This window comes from Thunnus albacares, chromosome 2 (assembly GCF_914725855.1).
Source record: "Thunnus albacares chromosome 2, fThuAlb1.1, whole genome shotgun sequence".
Taxonomy (NCBI): domain Eukaryota; kingdom Metazoa; phylum Chordata; class Actinopteri; order Scombriformes; family Scombridae; genus Thunnus; species Thunnus albacares.
In genome coordinates, this window is record NC_058107.1 from 1982056 (window position 1) to 2003078 (window position 21023).

General features: G+C 39.5%; 1 protein-coding gene across 1 annotated transcript; it reads left to right on the forward strand.

The window, feature by feature from the left end:
* Positions 1 to 354: 354 nt before the first annotated feature.
* LOC122989697 (steroidogenic factor 1-like) lies at positions 355 to 19606 on the forward strand. Its single transcript, XM_044362741.1, has 7 exons — positions 355 to 616; positions 2668 to 2786; positions 3140 to 3281; positions 3956 to 4611; positions 13164 to 13283; positions 15531 to 15678; positions 17771 to 19606. The coding sequence occupies exons 1-7, from the start codon at positions 595 to 597 to the stop codon at positions 18022 to 18024; spliced, it is 1461 nt and encodes a 486-aa protein (XP_044218676.1). The 5' UTR covers positions 355 to 594; the 3' UTR covers positions 18025 to 19606.
* Positions 19607 to 21023: the final 1417 nt, after the last annotated feature.

Consider the following 21023-nt stretch of genomic DNA (forward strand, 5'->3'; position numbering starts at 1 on the left):
AAATGTGGCCCAACTGTCTAATGATAGAGTATAATTTCATGTGTCCGCAGGTACAGTTCTTCTCTCCAGTCAAATTAAAAATAAATTCCATTCAAAGTAAACAACAAACGGCAGCTCATCTATAAAAATATCCTGTAAAACTACCGCTGTGTACTTTTAGGTTGATTTTTTTGAACCATTGGAGGAAGAAAAGGTCCTACGTGTGTGCGCGTGTTAACATGAGTGCGACTCCTCCATCAGCACCACTCCGCTCTCCTCTCCTCTCCTCTCCTCTCCTCTCCAGGCATTTTACGGAACAGGCAGCGAGCATCCGTCACGTGACTCGCCGTCCACCAATAGCAGCGAAGCAGTCTAACTTTTGTGATAAGGGAAGCGCAGTAAAGGGCGAGCGGACTGAAGGAGTTTCACTCTGAGCTCTTCAATGGTCATATTCACACACACCTTCTACTGGCCCTGTTATACACAGAGTCCATCCGGATTTTTATTGGTCTTTTTTTTTATTTTGTTGTCCTCGGCAGCTCATGCAAGGCTGCAGCAACACCTACACTCAGCTTTTAATTATCAGACAATCATCACTGACTGGCTGCTGTTCAAATGCTGGGAGACAAGGCTCACGGTAAGTCTCTTCACTTCAAACTTACATATCCTAATGATTAATATTTGCTCGAGTCAAGAAACCAAATTTAAGCCCAATAAATGAAGAAAGGCTTCTTGGCCTGAAGCTGATATAATAAATCCAGAGATCTCTCACCTGTTGTGCAGTGTCACAATAACTGTCTGATAAGGAAACTGCAGAAATCCTTGTAGAAAAACAGTTTTAGTCCACGATGCAACTGAACAGCGATCAACTGAAACGAGCACCTGAACTCATGCAAAAGAAAATCTTTTTATTATTATTATTATTATTATTATTATTAAAGTAGGCCTCTAAAAATAGCAGTATAATTTTTAATTGATAGTTTTCAGTTGTACAAGAAATTGTAGCTTATTAGCTTAGCAATGTAGCTACACCTTTACAAAAATGAAATAGAAAACAATATAATGGAATAAAAGCAGGCTATATAATACTAATCAGTAAACGTTGTGACTATGCTACTATCATATAAATAATATATATATAAAGCCTAATAATGCAACAACAACAATAACAACAACAACAAAATAAGAATGCCTAAAAAACACAGGTTCTATTATTATCATCATAAATATGAATGAATAATAGTGATAATAATAATCTTTACTACATACTGTATAGTCCTATATAGTCCTATAACCTACACCTGCACCGCTGTTTCATCCTCCAACAACCCGCGAGACCCCTTGATGCGTGCGTGACCCACGAGCTGCTTCACGCGACGCCCGTGCAGGCCCGAACTTCAGCCGTCAGTTCTTCCCGCTTCTCAGCTCAACTCACTTCGGCTCATTTCACTTCTTCCTTGTTATCGACAGCAGGATAATTTCTTCTTTCTCTCACCGGCGGGACACCGAAACAAACCGAGCGGAAGTTCCCGAAACAAGGATCTGCTAATTACTTTATTTTAATTTCCAGCATATCACTATTTAAACGTGCTGGTTGAGTGATTCATTCCTTTTTCACACTCACTGATGGAGGCTTCATCTGTCAGGTAGGGTTAGCTAACAACCGACATCCACTTCCACAAAGTACAGCCGTGTTTGGACGAGATCGTGTGTGTGTGTGTGTGTGTGTGTGTGAACGCGCGGGATTCAGTGTCTAAATTCGCTTTTTCCATACTTTACTTTGAAGAATATATTAGTTTATCCCTCTTATTATAATGCCATAAATCAATCATAGTGAAATGTATATGCGGAGTGCTTTCAAACGGATGAAAGTGATAAATACGATCAAAAGGAATCAATAAAAAAATCAGAAAAAAATAATCAATCAATGTAGATATTGGTGAAAAACGGGTGGAGACTATAGACTATATATAGCCCCTTTATATTTTTATAGTTGCCTGCCTTTATATGTCATATTTTATATGGTCATAAGGCCATCTAAAAACAAAACATATATTAAAAAGTATCTCTTAGTGATGTCTGTTCATAAAGCGCAACTCACGGTCATAATGTAGTCAACACGGAAACACCTAAACATTCTACGTAGAAATTACATATAAAAATAAGTTTCTCTAAGAGTTATATTTACATCGATATATTTAAAAAAAAATACGTCCAACATATAAGATTTTTATTATTTTTTAAATTGTATAAATATGATTTTTTTATTATTAGGCCTTATGAAGTATGCACAGAAATATGATTTCATTCAGAAGTGAATATATATTGAATGTATGCATTTAATGAATATAATAGCCTAATTATCATATTGAACTCAAACAACGAAGAGTCTCTGACATTGTTAAATTAATACACTTGTATTTGAAAAGCTTTTTATTTATTATTTATGATGCGATTGATTTAGGAAAAAAATAAATAAATAAAAAGTGACGACACATTTAATAAATCTGCGACATGTGAAACTCCATTATATTAAATACCATCCAGTTCTAACTTACAGGATATAAACGCAGTTTTTATTGATTTTTTTTCCTCCAGGTGAGTGTATATGTATGTATAAATATTTGCATTGTACACTTAAACGTGCCGCGTTGTCCTTGTGCGGGTGAATGTGTGTGTGTGTACCAGGTGTGACTCTGAAGGTTATGGAATACACATATGATGATGACCTGGAAGAGCTGTGTCCTGTGTGTGGAGACAAAGTGTCTGGATATCACTACGGTCTCCTCACCTGCGAGAGCTGCAAGGTAACTGTTCAAACTGCGCCGCATTTCCACTCATTCCTTCAACCGACTCATTATTACTGATGATCCAAAAACCGCTTTCACAGCGTGTTTTAACGGATGTTGTCATCACGCTCCTTATAATAACCTGATATGATTTACGAGCACACGTTTAACTTGTGCATTGAAATATATTTCCAGACATTTTCATTGAATTTCCTCTTCTATTTAGCTATAAAAATAAAATAGACTCACTTTTTATTCATCGAATATTATTGACCGAAATGACGCAAAGATTTGGAAACAATTTTATTTCTTTAAAAGTGACATATTGTGTAAGAATTATTTGCTGTTTCTAACATATGATGTGTGTTCAGGGCTTCTTCAAGAGGACAGTGCAGAACAACAAGAGATACACATGTGCGGAAAACCAGGAGTGTAAAATAGACAAGACCCAGAGGAAGAGATGTCCTTTCTGTCGCTTCCAGAAATGCCTCAACGTCGGGATGCGCCTTGAAGGTACAGTTGACTGCACACAGCCTGTTGTTTTCAAATCAACAACAATAATAATATTCATATATAATTGTGTTATTATTTGCGACAAATTAAAAAAAGAAGAAAAATTGTATATTTATACTTTTTTTTCTTCAATTTTTTCATGATTTGCTTTGTTTATTTCATCATAATTTCAACAATAATGCCAATAATGTAAGTGTAAAGACTTCTTGTGCGTAGGCCTATTATTATTTTTTGTTTTGTTATTATTTTGATGACTATAGATTTGTGGGCTTGTAGCTCTCATAGTTGCTTCCTATACACATGGGATGAGATTAATTCCCAGACAGCAATGCAGGAAAGCACCTGCTTCCGTAGCAGAAAAAGGACACATTCTTGACTTACTGATAAAATCCCGGAGACTCCCCTGTTTTAAATCAAAAGCTCTATTTAGGCTACAAGAAGGAGTGGAGCTGCACAGACTCTGGGGATTCATCTCAGCCCTAAAAAGGGAAGCAAAAAATGACCAACATGTCTGCTATTTACTCTGTCTGGAGGAAGATTTGGGAATTCTGGTGAAATGCAAGTTATGATTGTAATCAGTTTTGGAAAAGAGAGCTCGGCGTTGCAGGAGAATTCAGTAGAGTCGCTGTTTCATCTGTAAATCTGTTTTTCACCTCTCGTCTCTTGTGTGACAGCGGTGCGTGCAGACCGCATGCGTGGGGGGAGGAATAAATTTGGCCCCATGTACAAGAGAGACAGGGCCTTGAAGCAGCAGAAGAAGGCTTTGATACGATCCAACGGCTTCAAGCTGGAGAGTGCAGCTCCTCCGCCAGCCTCTCCTCTGCAGACTGACTACGGCTTCACCGGCACCCTGCACAGCCTGCCTACCATCTCGAAAAGTCTCCTCCCCTCCACCCCGAGCTCCATCACCCCCACAGACTACGAGGCCAACCTCTATGGACCCCCATCCCTGGGCATGGCCATGCAGTCACACGTGCCCCTTACCACTCAGTACCAGTACACAGCCCTCCCTGGCAGGGCGATTAAAGCCGAGTGCCCCGACTACACCAGCTCCCCCGAGTCTCTGACAGGATACCCCTACCCAGAAATGTACCCCTCAGCCTCACCGCAGCCTCCCAGCCTGCCACCGCTGGTTCTGGAGCTGCTGCGCTGTGATCCAGATGAGCTGGTGGTGCAAAATAAGATCGTGGCTCATCTGCAGCAGGAGCAGAGCAGCCGAGGCCGACTGGACAAGCCCAGCACCTTCAGCCTCATGTGTCGCATGGCGGACCAGACTCTCTTCTCCATCGTGGAGTGGGCTCGGAGCTGCATCTTCTTCAAGGAGCTCAGGGTGAGTACCGAGCACGTTACCCCGTCCTCACGCTCACGCAGGCGCGCGTGCACACACTCTAAATAGTGCAGAACATTTTACAGCTGCAGCTACGGTTATTCTCTCTTCCATAACTCTGCTTTACATACACAATCCAAACAGTTTTATATAATGTCCTGTAAAAATAGTATTTTTGCTACACTCTTTGAGCCATTAAAACAACATTCTATATTTGTCAAATAAAAATTAAATAACAGCCAAACCCTCAAATCAGACTTCTCATGTGTATCAAAAGACAAATACATGCTGCAGACAAAAGACGAGGAAAGTTGAGGACAAAAGTTACATTTGGATGAACTCTCTTTTTTTTTTTTTTATCACAATTTCTCCCAACTATGACATCAATAGTCCTGCTTTCAGTCTTAAAAATCAACTGGATCAGGAGGCAACAGATTAGTATCTTTAAACTCTCTGGACTCATCTGGTTCAGACTAGAACAGACTCATAGTGTGTGCCCTCTCCTTCACGAATTCATGAATTAATTCACTAAAACTGTGAAATTTAAAAAGGCTAAAATAAAGTGTTTTATTCTAAATATGCAGAGAAAACTAGACTTAGTAACAGACTTAATACTGACTTGATATCTGATCCATATGAGAGTTTTCTTATCTGCCAAATAGAAATAAAAATTTTGCTTGGGGCTTAAATCTTAACAAAATAAAAAGTATTGCAACAAAAAAGTTAAAGCTTCACCAATGCTGTAAAAGCACTGCAACAAAAAAAAAAAGAAATAATTCAGCCTTATTCATACTGACCAGAATACAGCTTTTTAATGTTAATATATATATATTTTTAATATAATAAGAATAGCACTAAAAATAACAAGAACCTTGTTACATAACATTTGCTTTGTGAGAAAAATAATAAGGAGAAGAAATGTGTTTGTGTGAAATGTATTCATACAGTTTACAGGCCCACATGCCATTTCAGCATGACACAAATAAATGAATGCTTTCAAAGTTCACTCGTACACCCACGATTCACTCACAATTAACTCACTCAGAATGGACCCGCAGCCCACTTTAAGAGTGAAAACCACAGCTGGCAACAGTTTATTTATATGAAAATCAGCTCGCAGAGAGCAGAGAGCTGCTTGAGGTAACGACAGTAAATGACGTAAATATTATATCTGACTTCATTTATCAAAATGTATTTTTTAGTGCTGATGGATGACATCATACTGTAACTCAAGAAAAATCTTTGCAAGTGAATTTTCATACATTGTGGTGTTGACTGGAGACAACACCACATAAACATACAAACATAAAACATAGAAAAGCATCATAATAATCCTTTAAGAGTTACATTTACAGGAAGGGAAGCATCAGATAAATGAATGTACTGCATATCATTAAATTATGATATAATGACATTATGGCATCTTGTATCAGTATTTTTTAATAGTAATGTTTGAGATGAAAGAAATGCTTGTAGTTGCTTAATGAGTATAATTTGTAAGGTCATGATGTTGCAGAGTTACAGTAAAGAGGAACAAGTCTAAAGTCTTTTAGTTGTGTCAGAGTCATTATTATTACTGGCTGCTGTTGTCTCTGTGCTGAACAGTGGCTGATCAGACCACACACACAAACACACACACTTCTTCTGAGGATAATGATTGGACATACATCAGTGTCTCCATCCATCATCTCCAGCGCTGTGATTGTCTTTGTGGGCTGTGTCACAGACTCACTGTAGTATCGGACAGTGTAGATGATTTAGTAGCTCAGTCAGATTGAAGTCCCCTGCTGGACGAATCGATACTGTTGTTGTGCTTTAAATGTGCTGCTGCTGCTGCTGCTGCTGCTGCCAATATGGCCGAATACACCTACTGCTCACAGCAAAAATGGAGGATTATAATTCTTTTCTGATAAATCAGGTCAGTTACACAACAAAGAAGAAACTATTACCTTCTTCAGTGTGTCATAATATAATGTCTGTGCTGACAAACAAACATCTGTCGACAAGCCATGGTCAAACTGATTCAACCAATTAAACAGTTTTAACTGTCAACAAAAGGTTGATTTTGGCCTTGGTGAGATTTAGTGAGATTCCTTTCAGTATTTTGATCAAACACAGCTTATTTAGCCGGGCGCAGTCGGAGCAGGTCTGCTCCTTTACTGCCTCACACTTATTCACTCGTTGACATTCATTGCTGGGACTGCCGCACGCTGGGACATGAGGTCTTCTGTGCTGGTCACTCAGTTCATTCGCATGCTAATAAATCATTTGTAACTACTTTTAGTCTCGACTCTTAGCACCTTAACACCAGACCCGAGCAGAGCCTGATCAGCAGAGAATCATTACTTTGGCAATGTGTGAAGCTTTGTCTGGTTTCTTTCTGTTTGGATTCTCTGCTCGCACCATGAAGGCTGCAGAGTGAAGCAGATGTGTCTTCACACAAACAGCAGCAAGAATTCATGTATACTTTTATTATTATTATTATTATTATTATTATTATTATTATTATTAGTGCTAGCACTAGGCCTTACAGTTGCTGGGATAGTATTGTGTCGACAGTAATATTACAGGCTGGTTCACCCAAACTGGTTTCATTTATTGAGTGTTTTTAGTCGTGGTTAAATCTAGTCAGATATGTACTATGAATGATGTGTTTTTAAGGAGTACGTTTTAAATCTGTCAGGTTATTGTTAAAAATGGTTCGGACATAGAGTTGTGATACATTTTCTCATTATTTTAATTGTAACTCTACTATATGTGAAGTGTTGTGTCCATTTGTCAATTTAAAGTCAGTTCAGGATTACAGGCGCCACTTTGCTGTTGAGCTAATAATATTAAAATGTCAATATTAATTAATGTGCATCGTTGCCTGGAGTTTGGCTGGTAACATTAGACTTTTGGTGGCCCCCAGTCCCCCCCCCCCCTATCCAAGATATCCAAGCCTCTGTGCGTGGCTCAGTACCACTTGAGGGGTGCGAGAGAATATTTTTTCATTGGATAGAAAAGCTACACTGTTCCAGTAGCCAGCAGCCTTTGTCTGTTTTTCCCCTAGGATTTTTTTGGAGGGTGGGGGGGGGGGAGGTGGGAGGGGGGGGTGTAAGACATTGTTAGGATTTTATCAATACTTCTACTCTTATCGATACGTCTTAGCAAATCGGTTTGTTAACGATACTCTTGGTTGGTTCTTTTTCATTAGTGTTAGGGTAGACGAACCAGCGCGCTTCACCTGGTTCACTGTCTCCATCTCTGCTCTGCTGTCTGCTCTGTGTGTGTGTGTGTGTGTGTGTGTGTGTGTGTGTGTGTGTGTGCACTGCCTCGGTCAAACACAGACGCAGAGAGCAGCACGACCATGAGTTACACCAAAATGTAAAAAAAATACAGTAAAAGAACCGACCTTCTTGGTTTCCTTAAATTTTAGAACCAGGTTTTGAGGACCATCCCTAGTCGCCAGGTGGGCACGTCACAGATAAGTGCACATAAATGAGGAATTATTATATAATATTAATGTCAGGTTTTGGTGTGAGCCTGTCACACTCCCGCTATCCTGCTAGTAGAAGTGTTATTTGTTTTTATTTGTTTCTTTCAGGAGGCGGAGCGGGGGCTGCTCCTGTTCCACTAAAGCTAGGTTGATGCTTGACGCAGTGTCCCTGGTGTCAAAAATGACGTCATTGTGTCTTTCACGTTGAGCGTGAAGGCTCCACAAGTTGCTGCAGTGCTTGGTTTGCACCTCTGAGTTTTGCACTATGCAAGTGGTCCTGCTGATTCTGGTGGAGGTGGGATGGTAGAGACGGACAAGTGACAGTAATTATAGGACATTAATGTTTGGTTGTTTGGTGGTACGTCGGTGTTTACTACTGTTCCCAGGCAGACTACTTTCCTTTACCTTCGCTCTCTCTATCGTAGTTCATTTCGTGTGTCTTTATAGTACGTCAGAACGTGACCACCCAAAAAAAAAAACAGGAAAATAACTTTAACAACGCACAGAACAAAGTAAACAAAGACTGGAAACTGTTACGAAGAACACTCGTTGACTCACAGGATATTTTGTTTGTACGACCCCTGGTGTTTCAGAGAATACTGCAACGAACAAGGTGTTGATCATAAAGGCCTCTGTGTGTGCTAACAGCTCATGTGCACCGCAGTATCTCACAGGAATAGAAACAAAGTTTAATACAGGTTTTTGTTGGTAAAATGGAACCGATGCAGTGATGTTGCTGTGTCCTGAGCAGACCAGTTCCCATAATGTGTTTACAATTGATTTCACAATATGTCAGCTATGAAAAAAAAAACTACAAATAATGACTGAATTCATGGTTTGTGAGAACATCCAAAAGGATTAGTCTTCTTTATTGTTACTTTTGTACCTTTCCTGTCTCAGAAACAAAGACCACATTGTGGTGATGATGGGATTTGTAGCACCTTCTTAAACTAACAACAACAAGGTATCCTACTTCCACTTAGACAGATACATGTCTGAAAGACTCCTCTGCGTTAGTATCCTGATATCATACAGGAAAGATGCACAGAGGCTGCTCAGCTCATATCAAAATATATATTAATATATATTTTGCTTGTCTCTGTTACCAAATTATATTTACAGTAGTTATTTTCACATTTTCTGAGAGCAGGTCCTTGTTTCCTTGCAGAAATCCTCCAATGTAATAGTGAAGTAAAGTAATAAGTGCATGTATTTAGTTGCTGATTGATTGAATCATACATCTGTAGCAGTAATTAGCCTGATCAGTAATGAACAGTTTGGATTGCACGTCTGTGTTCTGGACTAGTTTTACTATGAAGTTTGCTTGGAGAAGGAATATTATCGAATGATATTACCTTCATGGTTTTTGAAGTCCTGTCATGGCCAACCTTTCTTTTCCATTTTCAGTCTCTTGAAATGACATTTACTACTAATCACCAGTTATAACTGCTGTCAATAATATGCACAGGACAGGTTTGAGTCCAGCGGTTATTAGAGAAAGATTGTTGTTTCAGTCAAGTGTTAATAACACGTTTTGTCTTGTGCTTCAAGTCACTGTAAACCAAGACCACTATCTGTCTTCACCTTAACCAAGTGCTGTAAGTTCACCTGAACACACAAAAGTTCAATCGTGTTTTAGTTTCTAGGAGACCAAAATTATTATCCGTCAAACTATTTATTCATCCAATATAATTTAGTTATGACTCCAGTAATGTAAAAAAAAAAAAACGACCATTTAATTCCAGGCTTCTTGAGCGTTCTGTGTGCTGTAGTTAGTTTCACAACGCTCCTCTTCATGACTGAATGAATTTTCGGCTCTGATAGATACACTTACTGCATGATTTCAGTTTGCACTGATACATTTGTGAGTTATTTGACACTCTTGATAGCACAAACGGAGACAGTGTGCGTGTGTGTGTGTGTGATGGAAATGTAAACCACTAACAGGATGTTATATGTGCACATGTTCACTTTATTTGACTTCTCTTTTTCCAAAATAAAGTTGTGGCTGTGGCAGCATACCAAAATGTGAAAAAAAATGTCATATCTGCAGCTTTTCTTTTGTAACGTGTTTTTCTGACCGTTAGACCTATGCGGCCTTATTTTCGGTGTCCTCCCCAGAGCCTTATGTTGGACCACATTAAACACAACTGATGTATTTCTGGTGATATTCAGGCAATTTTTAAAGCCAACAGCCAACATGGACAGTGAGAACAAAGCTGTGCATATTTTGCCAAGAAAGCCTCCCGCAGAAAGAGCTGTTTCCCTGGGCTGGATAATTACATTCCATGCAGACGATAACGGGGGAATGTCAGCTCTCCACTGCAGCTCCGCGCTCCGGCTCGTCTACATTGTTATTAAATTGTGAGCAGAATGGAAGCTATTGATTGCTGCAGTTCCCCAGAGGTGGCCTTTGTCTGTCTTGTGTTTGACCTTCCATTCACCTGTTGAACATGGAAGATGTTGCTGAGGAAGTGCACACAATGAACAACACACAAATGCTCAGCTACTACAGGCAATGAACTGGAGACAAGCAATTTAAAAATAACATGTCCAAGAAGATTTTCAAGAGTTTCGCTCAAAAATGAGATGAAATAGATATCCACTCTGAGCTACAAAATAGAGATACACTATTCAAAGGTTACCTAACTGGATAGTTAATATTTTCTCTGTATCTACATATTAAATGATGAACTTCAAGGAGTGATGTTTTCCCTCTTTTTAGACAGTTTTCTGGCGTCCCCAGCATGTTCCATACATGTCCTCTTCCCCAGTTGTCATTCTAACATTGCAGTAATTGACTATATTTCATTAGGTTATATACTGGTTATGCGCATTGCTTCTAATGTTACTACTTATCAAATAATGAACACTGCTGGAGACTTCTCTGCACTCAGAGCCTCACTACATTGCACTACTTTAATGCTGTGTGCTGTCACATTACTTCACACAAAATCTCAATCTGTGTAGAATTCATTTGATGTGTGAGCATGTTATCTGTAAAAAGAGGCCATCTCTGATAGTAGCGCTGTATTACCAGTCAAAGCTGACTAAATTCAGCCCTTTTTCCATTTGAATCCTTGTTCCTAGTCTTGGCATGGTTTCGTTGGTTACCAGAACTGAGCCTCAAAGGTTGATACTATTAATATGTTTGTGCTAAAGTTGCCAAATTCCAAACTTTGCTGTTGATGTGAAATGGCCATAACAACATCAGCTTCTGCTGCTCTAGATATGACACTCATCTTCATCAGCCTTATGGAAGACAGTGGATTTTTGGTAATTACTACTTTATCAGAATTCTTCAACCAGCTATATTTTCTTTACATATCAACATTTAGTGAGATTTTCCCGATTTCCAGTTTTAAATGGTTTGAAATTACGTTTTCTTGACTTAATAGTCAGTTTAATCATAAGAAGAGGTTTTCAAGGTTTCTGAAAATTCCATAATGTCATTAAAACATTATAGGAGCTAATGGGTCCCACTGACACAGTTATTACTACTGTAAAAGGATAAAAACAAATGCGTTCTGAATGTTCCAAAATGATGGTGCACCATAAGCCCTGAGGGTCTGACATGTTTATGTGGTAAAACAGGAAAATACAAGGACATTCTGAAGGGAATAATGTAAATAAGAATTCAAAGAATAATAGGCTTCACTGCTTTCTACAAGGTCAACTGTGACTTAAACTCAGACTTGTTAACATAACAAGCATATGGAATAAAGGGTGATGCAAAATCTGTAAAGCTGTAAACATTTGGTAAAAGTATGCAGAACCGAAGCTTTCCTCCACTTCTTTACCCTCCGCTCTGCCACACACTCTCACAGTGTTTGAGAGGTCGAACCACACCTGACAATGAACATTACTCTGGTAGCACTGAAGGTCCTGTCAGCCATTTAGAGTCATTTATTACTGAACCAGGATTACAATCTGTGTTCCACACTCCAACATACAGAGAGAAACACTGAGAAGGAAAAATAAAGCCCCTCTACATGTTCAGCATGTTTGTGGGATTTTTCAGAGTGATTTTTTTGGCTGCAGCTCAGTGTCTAACTCCTCTTGGAGAGGAAGCGCAGGAGGTCGCAGAGACCTCTTGCTTCCTTAACCCCTTCCTTTATCACTGTACGCCCAAACCCCCACAACTGCACCAATCCAGATGAGTGTGAGGCCAACAAGATTGGACCCTCTCCTCTGCGACTGATATATAGTTTCATTCAGATGGACAGTAATTCTGTCAGCTACGTGTCAGACGAATGTGCATCTGGGCCTATTAGCAGCTGCGGCTGCAGAATCACTGACTGCCGTGTCCTTCACTTTACAGACAATATTGCAGTGAGGTGGGGCGGGGGGGCGGGGGGCAGGGGGGGGGGGGGTGTCAATCTGAAAACACACACACACAGACACACACCCATCCCCCCAGAACAGAGCAGATGTGACTGGGAGGGGTGGGGGTGGGGGGTGGGGGGGTTAGGGAGAGGTGAGCAGGTTGAAGAGGTCTCAGACGATGCTCGTAAATACACAACGGTGAACGCGGCAGCACATCGTCACACACACTCACAAACACAAACACCACCGACCATCAGCTCATTTCTCTTCCCTGCTTGTTTTTATGGTCACCTCATTTTTTACTTTATCTGGTTTTGTCACATATTTCAGTGAGATTTGGCTCTGGACTGACAGCGTGACAGGAGGGTCGATGTTTCTTTTCTTTTTAAATCGAGTGTGTTTACACATAGAAGGAATTATGCCACGTAGACCATATTAAATATAACAGAACAACAAAAATGATAGAAAATACAATTGAAAAATACTTTGAAAAAGAAGATATTGATTTCCTTCCTACATGGACGCTGTGGAAGACAGTAACAGAAGAATAATCAGGAACATTTTAGGGTTGAAAGAATATCAATCAGGATTTTAGACAGAAAAAAAACTATGAATGAATGAACAGAGAGAACCTCAAACTGTAGACTTACTTTAAGATAATGTCTTTTTTGTGTGTGTCCCTCTGACTCTGTCCATCTTTATCTCCCTCTCTCTCCCTCTCTGTCTGTGTTTGTCTGCGTGCTTCCTGGAGGTGGGAGATCAAATGAAGCTGCTCCACAACTGCTGGTCTGAACTTCTGGTCCTGGATCACATTTTCAGACAAGTGCAACATGGAAAGGAAGACAGCATCCTGCTGGTGACCGGCCAGGAGGTAACAACTCCCTCGCAAAACTTCCTATCCGCACAATATCACCCCGGTTCATTCACTTACACCGCACTCCATTCAAAATGTGGTTCAAGAAAGGATCTGAAAGGATCCTGGATTTCATTTACAGTATGGAAATCAGTGAGGATCTAGTGTTTAGACCAACTGAATGAATGATTTTGGATTTTTTTTTTGCCTCTCTAGAATCAATTCTGATAAAACTCAAAATATGTTTAAATGTGCTTATTTTCATGCCAGTAGAACTGTGTGTTTTATCAAGACAGAACAGCCTCTGAAACAGATGAAAGAAATGAAATTCTTTGAGGGTTAGCAGCTCTGTAAGGCAGGGTGACCCACCACACCTATTCAGTGGTAGGAAAATGCTGGAATGAATACAGTAAAAGGCCTTCAATAACAAATGAATGCAGCACAAATTTAATAATCATTAATGTGTGCCTAAAATCACATGTTATGTCAGGTTTTCCACACTGTTTTCCAAACTATTGTGGCTGATGAGGAGAGATAAAACACCATATCAGCATACTAGTCTTAAGGTAGGTGGCTATTGTGGAAAAATGAGAGAGTGAAAAGAGATGTGATTTTAGAGCTGGTTAAATGCTTTGAATGGGGTGAATTTATTTCTGAAGACATCCATCCATCCATTTTCTGCCGCTTATCCGGGACTAGGTCGTGGTGGCATCAGACTGAGTAAGGAAGCCCAGACATCATTTACCCCGGCAATGCCCTCCAGCTCCTACTGGGGGATCCTCTGGCGTTCCCAGGCCAGAAGAGATATACAGTCCCTCCAGCTGGTTGTGGGTCTGCCTGGGGTCTCCTGCCAGTTGGACATGCCTGGAACACCTCCAGAGGTGTCTAGGAGGCATTCAAACCACCTTAGCTGGCTCCTTTTGAAGCGAAGGAGCAGCAACTCTACTCCCAGCTCCCCCCGGATGTCAGAGCTCCTCACCCTCAATCTCTAAGATTGAACCCAGACATTTCGTCCGCTTGTATCTGTGATCTCATTCTTTCAGTCACTACCTGAAGCTTGTGACCATAGGTAAGGGTTTTAGACTGGCTGCTGGCTTTGCTGAAGCAAAATCCCAGGTGTGGGATGGGTTTGGGGAGGCCATGGAGAAGGACTTTTGGTCGGCCTCAAATAAGTTTTGGCAAACCGTCAGGCGACTTAGGAAGGAGAAGCTGCGGTGGAGAACTTCTGACCTTGACTGTGGACTTTGTCGAGCGGTGGAAGGAACACTTTGAGGATCTCCTAAACCCGACCGACATGCCCTCTATGGAGGAGGCAGAGCTGGACGACTCGGTGGAAGCCTCACTCATATCCCTGGCAGAGGTCTCCGAGGTGGTCAAAAAGCTCCTCAGTGGCAAGGCGCTAAGTGAGGATGAGATTCACCCTGAGATGCTTAAGGCTCTGGACGTTGTTGGGCTGTCATGGCTGGCACGCCTCATCAGTGTTGCATAGAGATCGGGGACAGTGCTTGTGGACTGGAGACTGGGGTGGTGGTTCTCATGGAAAGGAGGCTCCGGCTAATTGTCAAACCTCGGATTCAGGAGGAACAATGTGGATTCCATCCTGGCTGTGACACTTGAGGGGTCATGGGAGTTCCTGAAGACAATGTTTTAAAAATGAAATGTAATGTAAAATAATGATAAACGATGATGTGTTTCAGGCTTGACATGTTGACCAATGAACATCATGGAAATGACAAAGTTTAATAAAAATGTATTATTCCTTAATATTAACTAATTACCACATATGTATATTTGGTAATAAAATGGCACACACTCTGTGGTTTTCTGTTGTTTTTCCATGTAGTATATCTATATATGTATATGTCAGGAGGATTACAGTACTCCCTGTTAAATTACTGTATTTTTCTCTACAACCATTAAACAACATATGAATATTAGGAGTTTATTTGCAAAATTAAATAGCCTTTATTTTGAAAAACTGATATATATTCATTTAAAATGATTGCTAGCACAATGTATAGGTGACTTAAGTTATCATATACTGCCACATTAAAACTGATGACATTCAACATTTAAACTAATATTGAGTCATTCATTTTTCCTCCTATAAAACTGGAAATGCAGAAGCCCAGCAAACATTTTCTTGTCCTCCACAAAAGCCAAGTTAGAGGTCTTAATTTTAAAGAGATTCACTTTAGAGGGCTTGCATTTAAGTTTCATGAATATAAGAGACTTAGAAAATAACTAGGCACCTTTGTTTTCCAGGTGGAGCTTTCGTCCATCCTGTCCCAAGCCGAGGGGACTCTGTCCAATCTGGTCCAGAGAGGTCAGGAGCTGGCAGCGAGGCTTCGGGCGCTGCAGGTCGACCGCAGAGAGATCGCCTGTCTGAAATTCCTCCTCCTGTTCAACCCCAGTGAGTCAACCTCATGTCTTGGCTTCATGATGTGTTGAATGAAAAAAGCAAATAATGACTTACAGTTAGTGATCATCATCAGGCAAAGGTTATATTTTAATCATAGAGTATATCTGCTATAAGTTAATATCAGCTTTGTCCTGCTAAAACTTCTCAAAGGAGAAAACAGTGTTAATATTTGGTACATAGAGTCTCTTCTTTTAAACATCTGTATTAAGAAGGATTGATCCTTGATTAACCTATCTGCAAAACAAAATGTGTTTGTGAAGGCCTGAGCTTTCCTGTATAGTCTGTATTGTGTATTCAGAAGAATAGTGGGTTTTTAATGCAGAAATTAATCAACTTCCTGGGACTCCAGGGCCATACTGATGCTGTCTTTTGGCAGAATTTGAATAGCAACAGTGACATTTTAATGAAAAAATGTCACAATTGCAGATTATGTGCAGTACCTATTTATCTATAAGGTTACAAGTGTTTTCTAAACTGGCCTTTTTTCGCTCCAATAAATTCACTTAATTAAATTTCTAGGGTTGACAAAAGCCAATATTAACAAAGACATCCTCCTCCATTGTCCACTAATGGCATTCAAAAGAAACGTAATGGATGGGTCTATCATTGGATGGCAGGACCGACATTCATGTAACAGCTTGTGCAGATGGAGAGAGCATAGATGTGGCTTGCCCAGATTCCCAGAAGTGTTTGCTGTTTAGCGCTGGCAAAGCAGGGAACAAAGAGCTTTTGAATGGGGAGAGCACTTGTCAAAGGCAGAAAATATTTGCTGTCTTTGCCGGCGGCTTCTTTGCTTGCGCTCTCGCTCTCCCTCATCTCCAGAGTCAGGTTTGTCAGGGGTAATTTAATTGCCCTTAAGCAGTTTGAAAAGATGATTCAGAACATTGATTCAAAACATTTAATTATTGTGTGAATGGATTCTCCAAGATGGGCTCAGCTGATGCTGAATGCTGGTCCACCGGAGGGCTTGGCTATTGTCTCACACACAAACACAAACACACTCATACAGCCACCCACACGCCACACATTTATCTTATTTTATAAAGTATAGAATCAGTATGAATCACAGTAGCTGCATTTTTTACCCTTAATGAATGAATTACATGAAAAATTCAAACAGATTTATGTCTCCTTTTCTTTTATTCTGAAGTAGAACTTTAATCCTTACTTTTATAACACTCAAATACCAACTTACTACAACATATTGAAGGAATTTCTCTGGATGAAAACAACCAGATTTTCTACTGAATAACAACTTTGAGCATCCTCAGTCTCAACATATTATCTATATGAACCTTGAAAAACAAGTTTCCATTCAAATGTTGTGCACATTTTAAACAAATTTAAGAAAAAAGAAATCTTTGACATATTAATTCTAACTCAAGGGCCACTTACTAGCCTTTATCCAGGACTTTCAAATGCATCCCACAGTCTTCATCAGCAGATGGAGTTTTAAGTTCCACTGATGGTCCATTGATGAAGATTGTGAGATGCGAGTAAGTGGACTTTGAGTAATGATTAATTTGTCTGTTTTCAAAGCTGCAAATGAACATTCATGCTGTTTAATGTCATGCATACGCAAATGTTTTGACAGGATTACACTATTAACAGGCTTAACTTCTCTGTGTTTCCTGGTGAATCCGACCATTTCATCAGACGACCCATGTTAATGTTACTATTTAGTGTTTTGGGGGCTTTCATGTAAGTGAAAGCTGCATCTATGATATATTAAAAGAAAAGGACATATATCACACATAATATAATGTCTTTTCTGTCATCCTTCAAAACATATTCCCTTTTCTTGTTATACTTGACTTTTTGGTGATATTTAGGGGAATTGTCAAATACACCATTCATTTTTGTACAAACTCAAAATATGCAGTAAAAGACACTGAACCATGCTTCTAAGCACAATACAACACTTTGAAACTAGACGTATCTGTGAGAAAATCACACATCATCTTGTCCTGGTCCTTTATCTCTACTACCATCTGGATCTTTAACACCTTAAAATCCAGTTTTCCTCCTTCTTTCCTCACTGACTCTGATGATCTGTGTTGCTCCTCTTCCTGTTTATGTGCAGATGTGAAGCTGCTTGAGAACCAGGCGTTTGTTGAGGGTGTCCAGGAGCAGGTGAACGGGGCTCTGCTGGAGTACACCCTGTCCACTTACCCTCAGTTCCAGGAGAAGTTCAGCCAGTTGGTGGTGCGGCTGCCGGAGCTGCGTTCCCTCAGCACACACGCTGAGGACTACCTGTGCTACATGCATCTGAGCGGAGAGGTGCCCTGCAACAACCTGCTGATTGAGATGCTGCACGCCAAGCGAGCGTGCGTGTGAAGGACGCATGCATGATGATTCATCGTTGTATGTCTGTCCAGGTGGGACTGTGTGTGTGTGGGAGGGAAAGTGTGAGTGAGAAAAAAAAAAAAATCAAATGAAGATAGACAGGTTCATACTGGGTCATCTTTGTGAGGGCTTTGTTTTAGTGGAGAGGAGAAAATGTTCTTTTGAGTTTGGAATTATAAAGCTCCATCTGTATTCAAGGTGGTTTTAAGATTTTGAATGTTAATGTTTTCATATCCTGTAGATCTACATTAACGTGACCTTTTTAAACTGGATTTCTACCCTGTTTTCAAAAATCTAAAATTAGGTCTACCTGTAGAGTTACATTATATCCTTTTTGACCAAATATCACATGAATCCCACGTTGCCGAAAAGATTTTCTACGTCCCACAGAGCTGCCCAGCAAACATTCAGACTCAGAGGAGGAGGCTGCAGCCTGCAGCAAGTGCTGATCAGCCATGAAAACATGCTGTCGAGATGAATGTTGTAATATCTGTCTGTAGCTGCTACCTGCATCATTTCGTAACATCGAGACCTAAATATCTTTCTGATATCACTGCGAAACACTTTCAATAGGAAATCTGGTTCTGGGTGAGCTGATGTTGAACTGTCGCATCACAAGATGGGAACATTCACATGGAACCATCTACAGAATGGTTGCTGGGTGAGCTAATGTGCACTTTTCTCAGATGGATTTTGTAGCCTCTTTTCAGAAATGAAATTTTAGTGTTGAAAAAAAGAGTTTTTGATCAAAATATTAGATGCAACTTTATGATTCCAAGATCAGCAACACTGTTTCTAGATTATTATTATTATTATTATTATTATTATTATTATTATTGTTATTATTATTATTATTATTATTATTATTTTGATGAAGACAGTTCAGTATAACATGGCTGTACAGTGGTCCGACTAGACTAGCACTGCTCGTATCTCTGCACTTGTTCTTTTAGTCACCAACCTTACGAAAAACAGAAATAAGAAGTTCTGTGGGGTTCATTATAGTTTTGTTTCAATCTATTTAGATGTTAATATATTGATATATCAAAAGCCAGGCATGTTAAGAAAAACACATTCAGTTATCCATCAAACTGTTGCCAATAAAAGAAAATTAAAAGACAACGGAAGGAGAGAAAAAAAACAGACAGACACTAATTTGTGGATGAAAAACTAAAAGGAAGCCAGAGCAGAGAAGAGGAGAAAAAGACACATCAGTGTGCAAATGGTTTTCTTTTCAGTGAAAGCAAAAGGAAGCAGTGGTGAGTGCTCACCCTTCCTGTCACACAGAGGAGACACAGGGAGAGAAAAGATGCATGAGGCAACATTTGGTTTCTAGTTGGGTTTTTTTTTGTTGTTTTTTTTATTTTATTAAATAAAACAACGGACTCTTAAAAATGAAGGTGTCAGGTTGATACTACATTTGTGTCACTTTTCAACATAATGTACTGTATGTGGACAAGAGTTCAACTGACTGAGTCTGTGATGAAGCTGTTGAGTTTAGTTCACAGAATGAAAACGGTTGTATGCCTCATATAAATACTGTTCAAAAAAGTTAAGCTGAATATTTGGAAAAGACCAAAACCAACAATATGTTAGTCCATCTGACCTCTCTACTCAGCCCATTGGTCCTTACTAAACTCATGTCTTTTGTGGGAACTGTAGTTTTTAGCCAGCATTACTCAAACAGGAGAATAATGGTGCATTTATGAGGGACTAACAAATCTAATTCACATTTGTTGCACTAATGAGTATCTAAGGGAGCAGAACACTTTATATTATCCTGATAATCTTACTGAATTACCATTTTGTTTCACTTTTCCAATTTCCAGATGTGTATTGATCCGTACACACAGGCTGTTATATGTGGCATCAAACTAAACTAGAGTGTGTGTGTTGATGGTTTTTGGACAACAATGAGGAGTAATATATATATATGAGGAGTAATATATATATATATATATATATATATATATATATATACACACACACATATATATATATATATTTATATCAATACATTGTTGGTTGGGGTCTTTTCATAGGATTTGATGACCAATCTGATCCTCTCATCCAGAATTTAGTTCTAGCCTCAATAGGCAACATGTGGACGTGACTGACTAACCCATGACCCACTTTAATTAAAAGTGTCTTATCAGCTTCATATAGAATATTGGCTAGCTGAACTATGGGTCTATCTACAGTGTACTGTGTGTTTGTAGCAGTCAGTGTGTTATCTGTGACACTTACTGTGTTGAAAAGTAGCACTAATGTATTTTGCCCCCAAACTGGAAACTCCCAGATGTATTCAACATCCATTTTAAAAGCACATGACTCTCAGTGATGATGACAATGTGAACGATATTTACGGTCGCCAGGGCCAACCGCAAAGTACAAAGACACGGTTAAAGCAGTGTTTGTAATATTGTGCTGCTGAACTTCCTCACTGTGCTCATTTTAAAAATCATTCCTTCTTCGTCCATCGCCGTGGAAGAGTCAGCCATGTCAGAGTATCGTAGACAATCACTCCGCCTGCCTTAACTTAATGTCTGCCTGAAAACACACACACACACACATACACACACACACACATAATCATACAAGCTCTTGGTTTTCCAGTTGAGACAGCTGTGTGTAATCACTCTGTACAGTATATTTATGTTGTGAAGTGAATATCTACCGCAAGATGAAAATACATTTCAACACCGATAAAAGTTCTCCGCTTTATGTTGAGGTCAAATCGCTACTGTTGTGGAACTGATTCTCTTGATATTGCCTTTGTTTTTGCTCTTGGTTCACTTTTTTTTGTTTTTTTTTTTCCTGTGGGTTGACTGTCTGTCCCGTCTTAAACTGAAGTGCTTTTCTCCTTAAAAAGAGAAAGTGACCAAAGCATTTTGTTTTCTTTAAATATATTTTATTGTAATAGCATCAAACCAATAAAATTCAATGAAGTAAAGCTCCACTTGTGTGTCGGCTGTCATTACAACATTCGT

What these genes read in the sequence shown, in the direction of transcription:
- LOC122989697 (XM_044362741.1), top strand. Translation starts at nt 595, where the DNA reads ATGCTGGGAGACAAGGCTCACG. An exon ending in CGTCGGGATGCGCCTTGAAG is followed by an intron (nt 3,282 to 3,955) that starts GTACAGTTGACT and finishes CTTGTGTGACAG; the next exon opens with CGGTGCGTGCAGACCGCATG. An exon ending in CCTCCTCCTGTTCAACCCCA is followed by an intron (nt 15,679 to 17,770) that starts GTGAGTCAACCT and finishes GTTTATGTGCAG; the next exon opens with ATGTGAAGCTGCTTGAGAAC.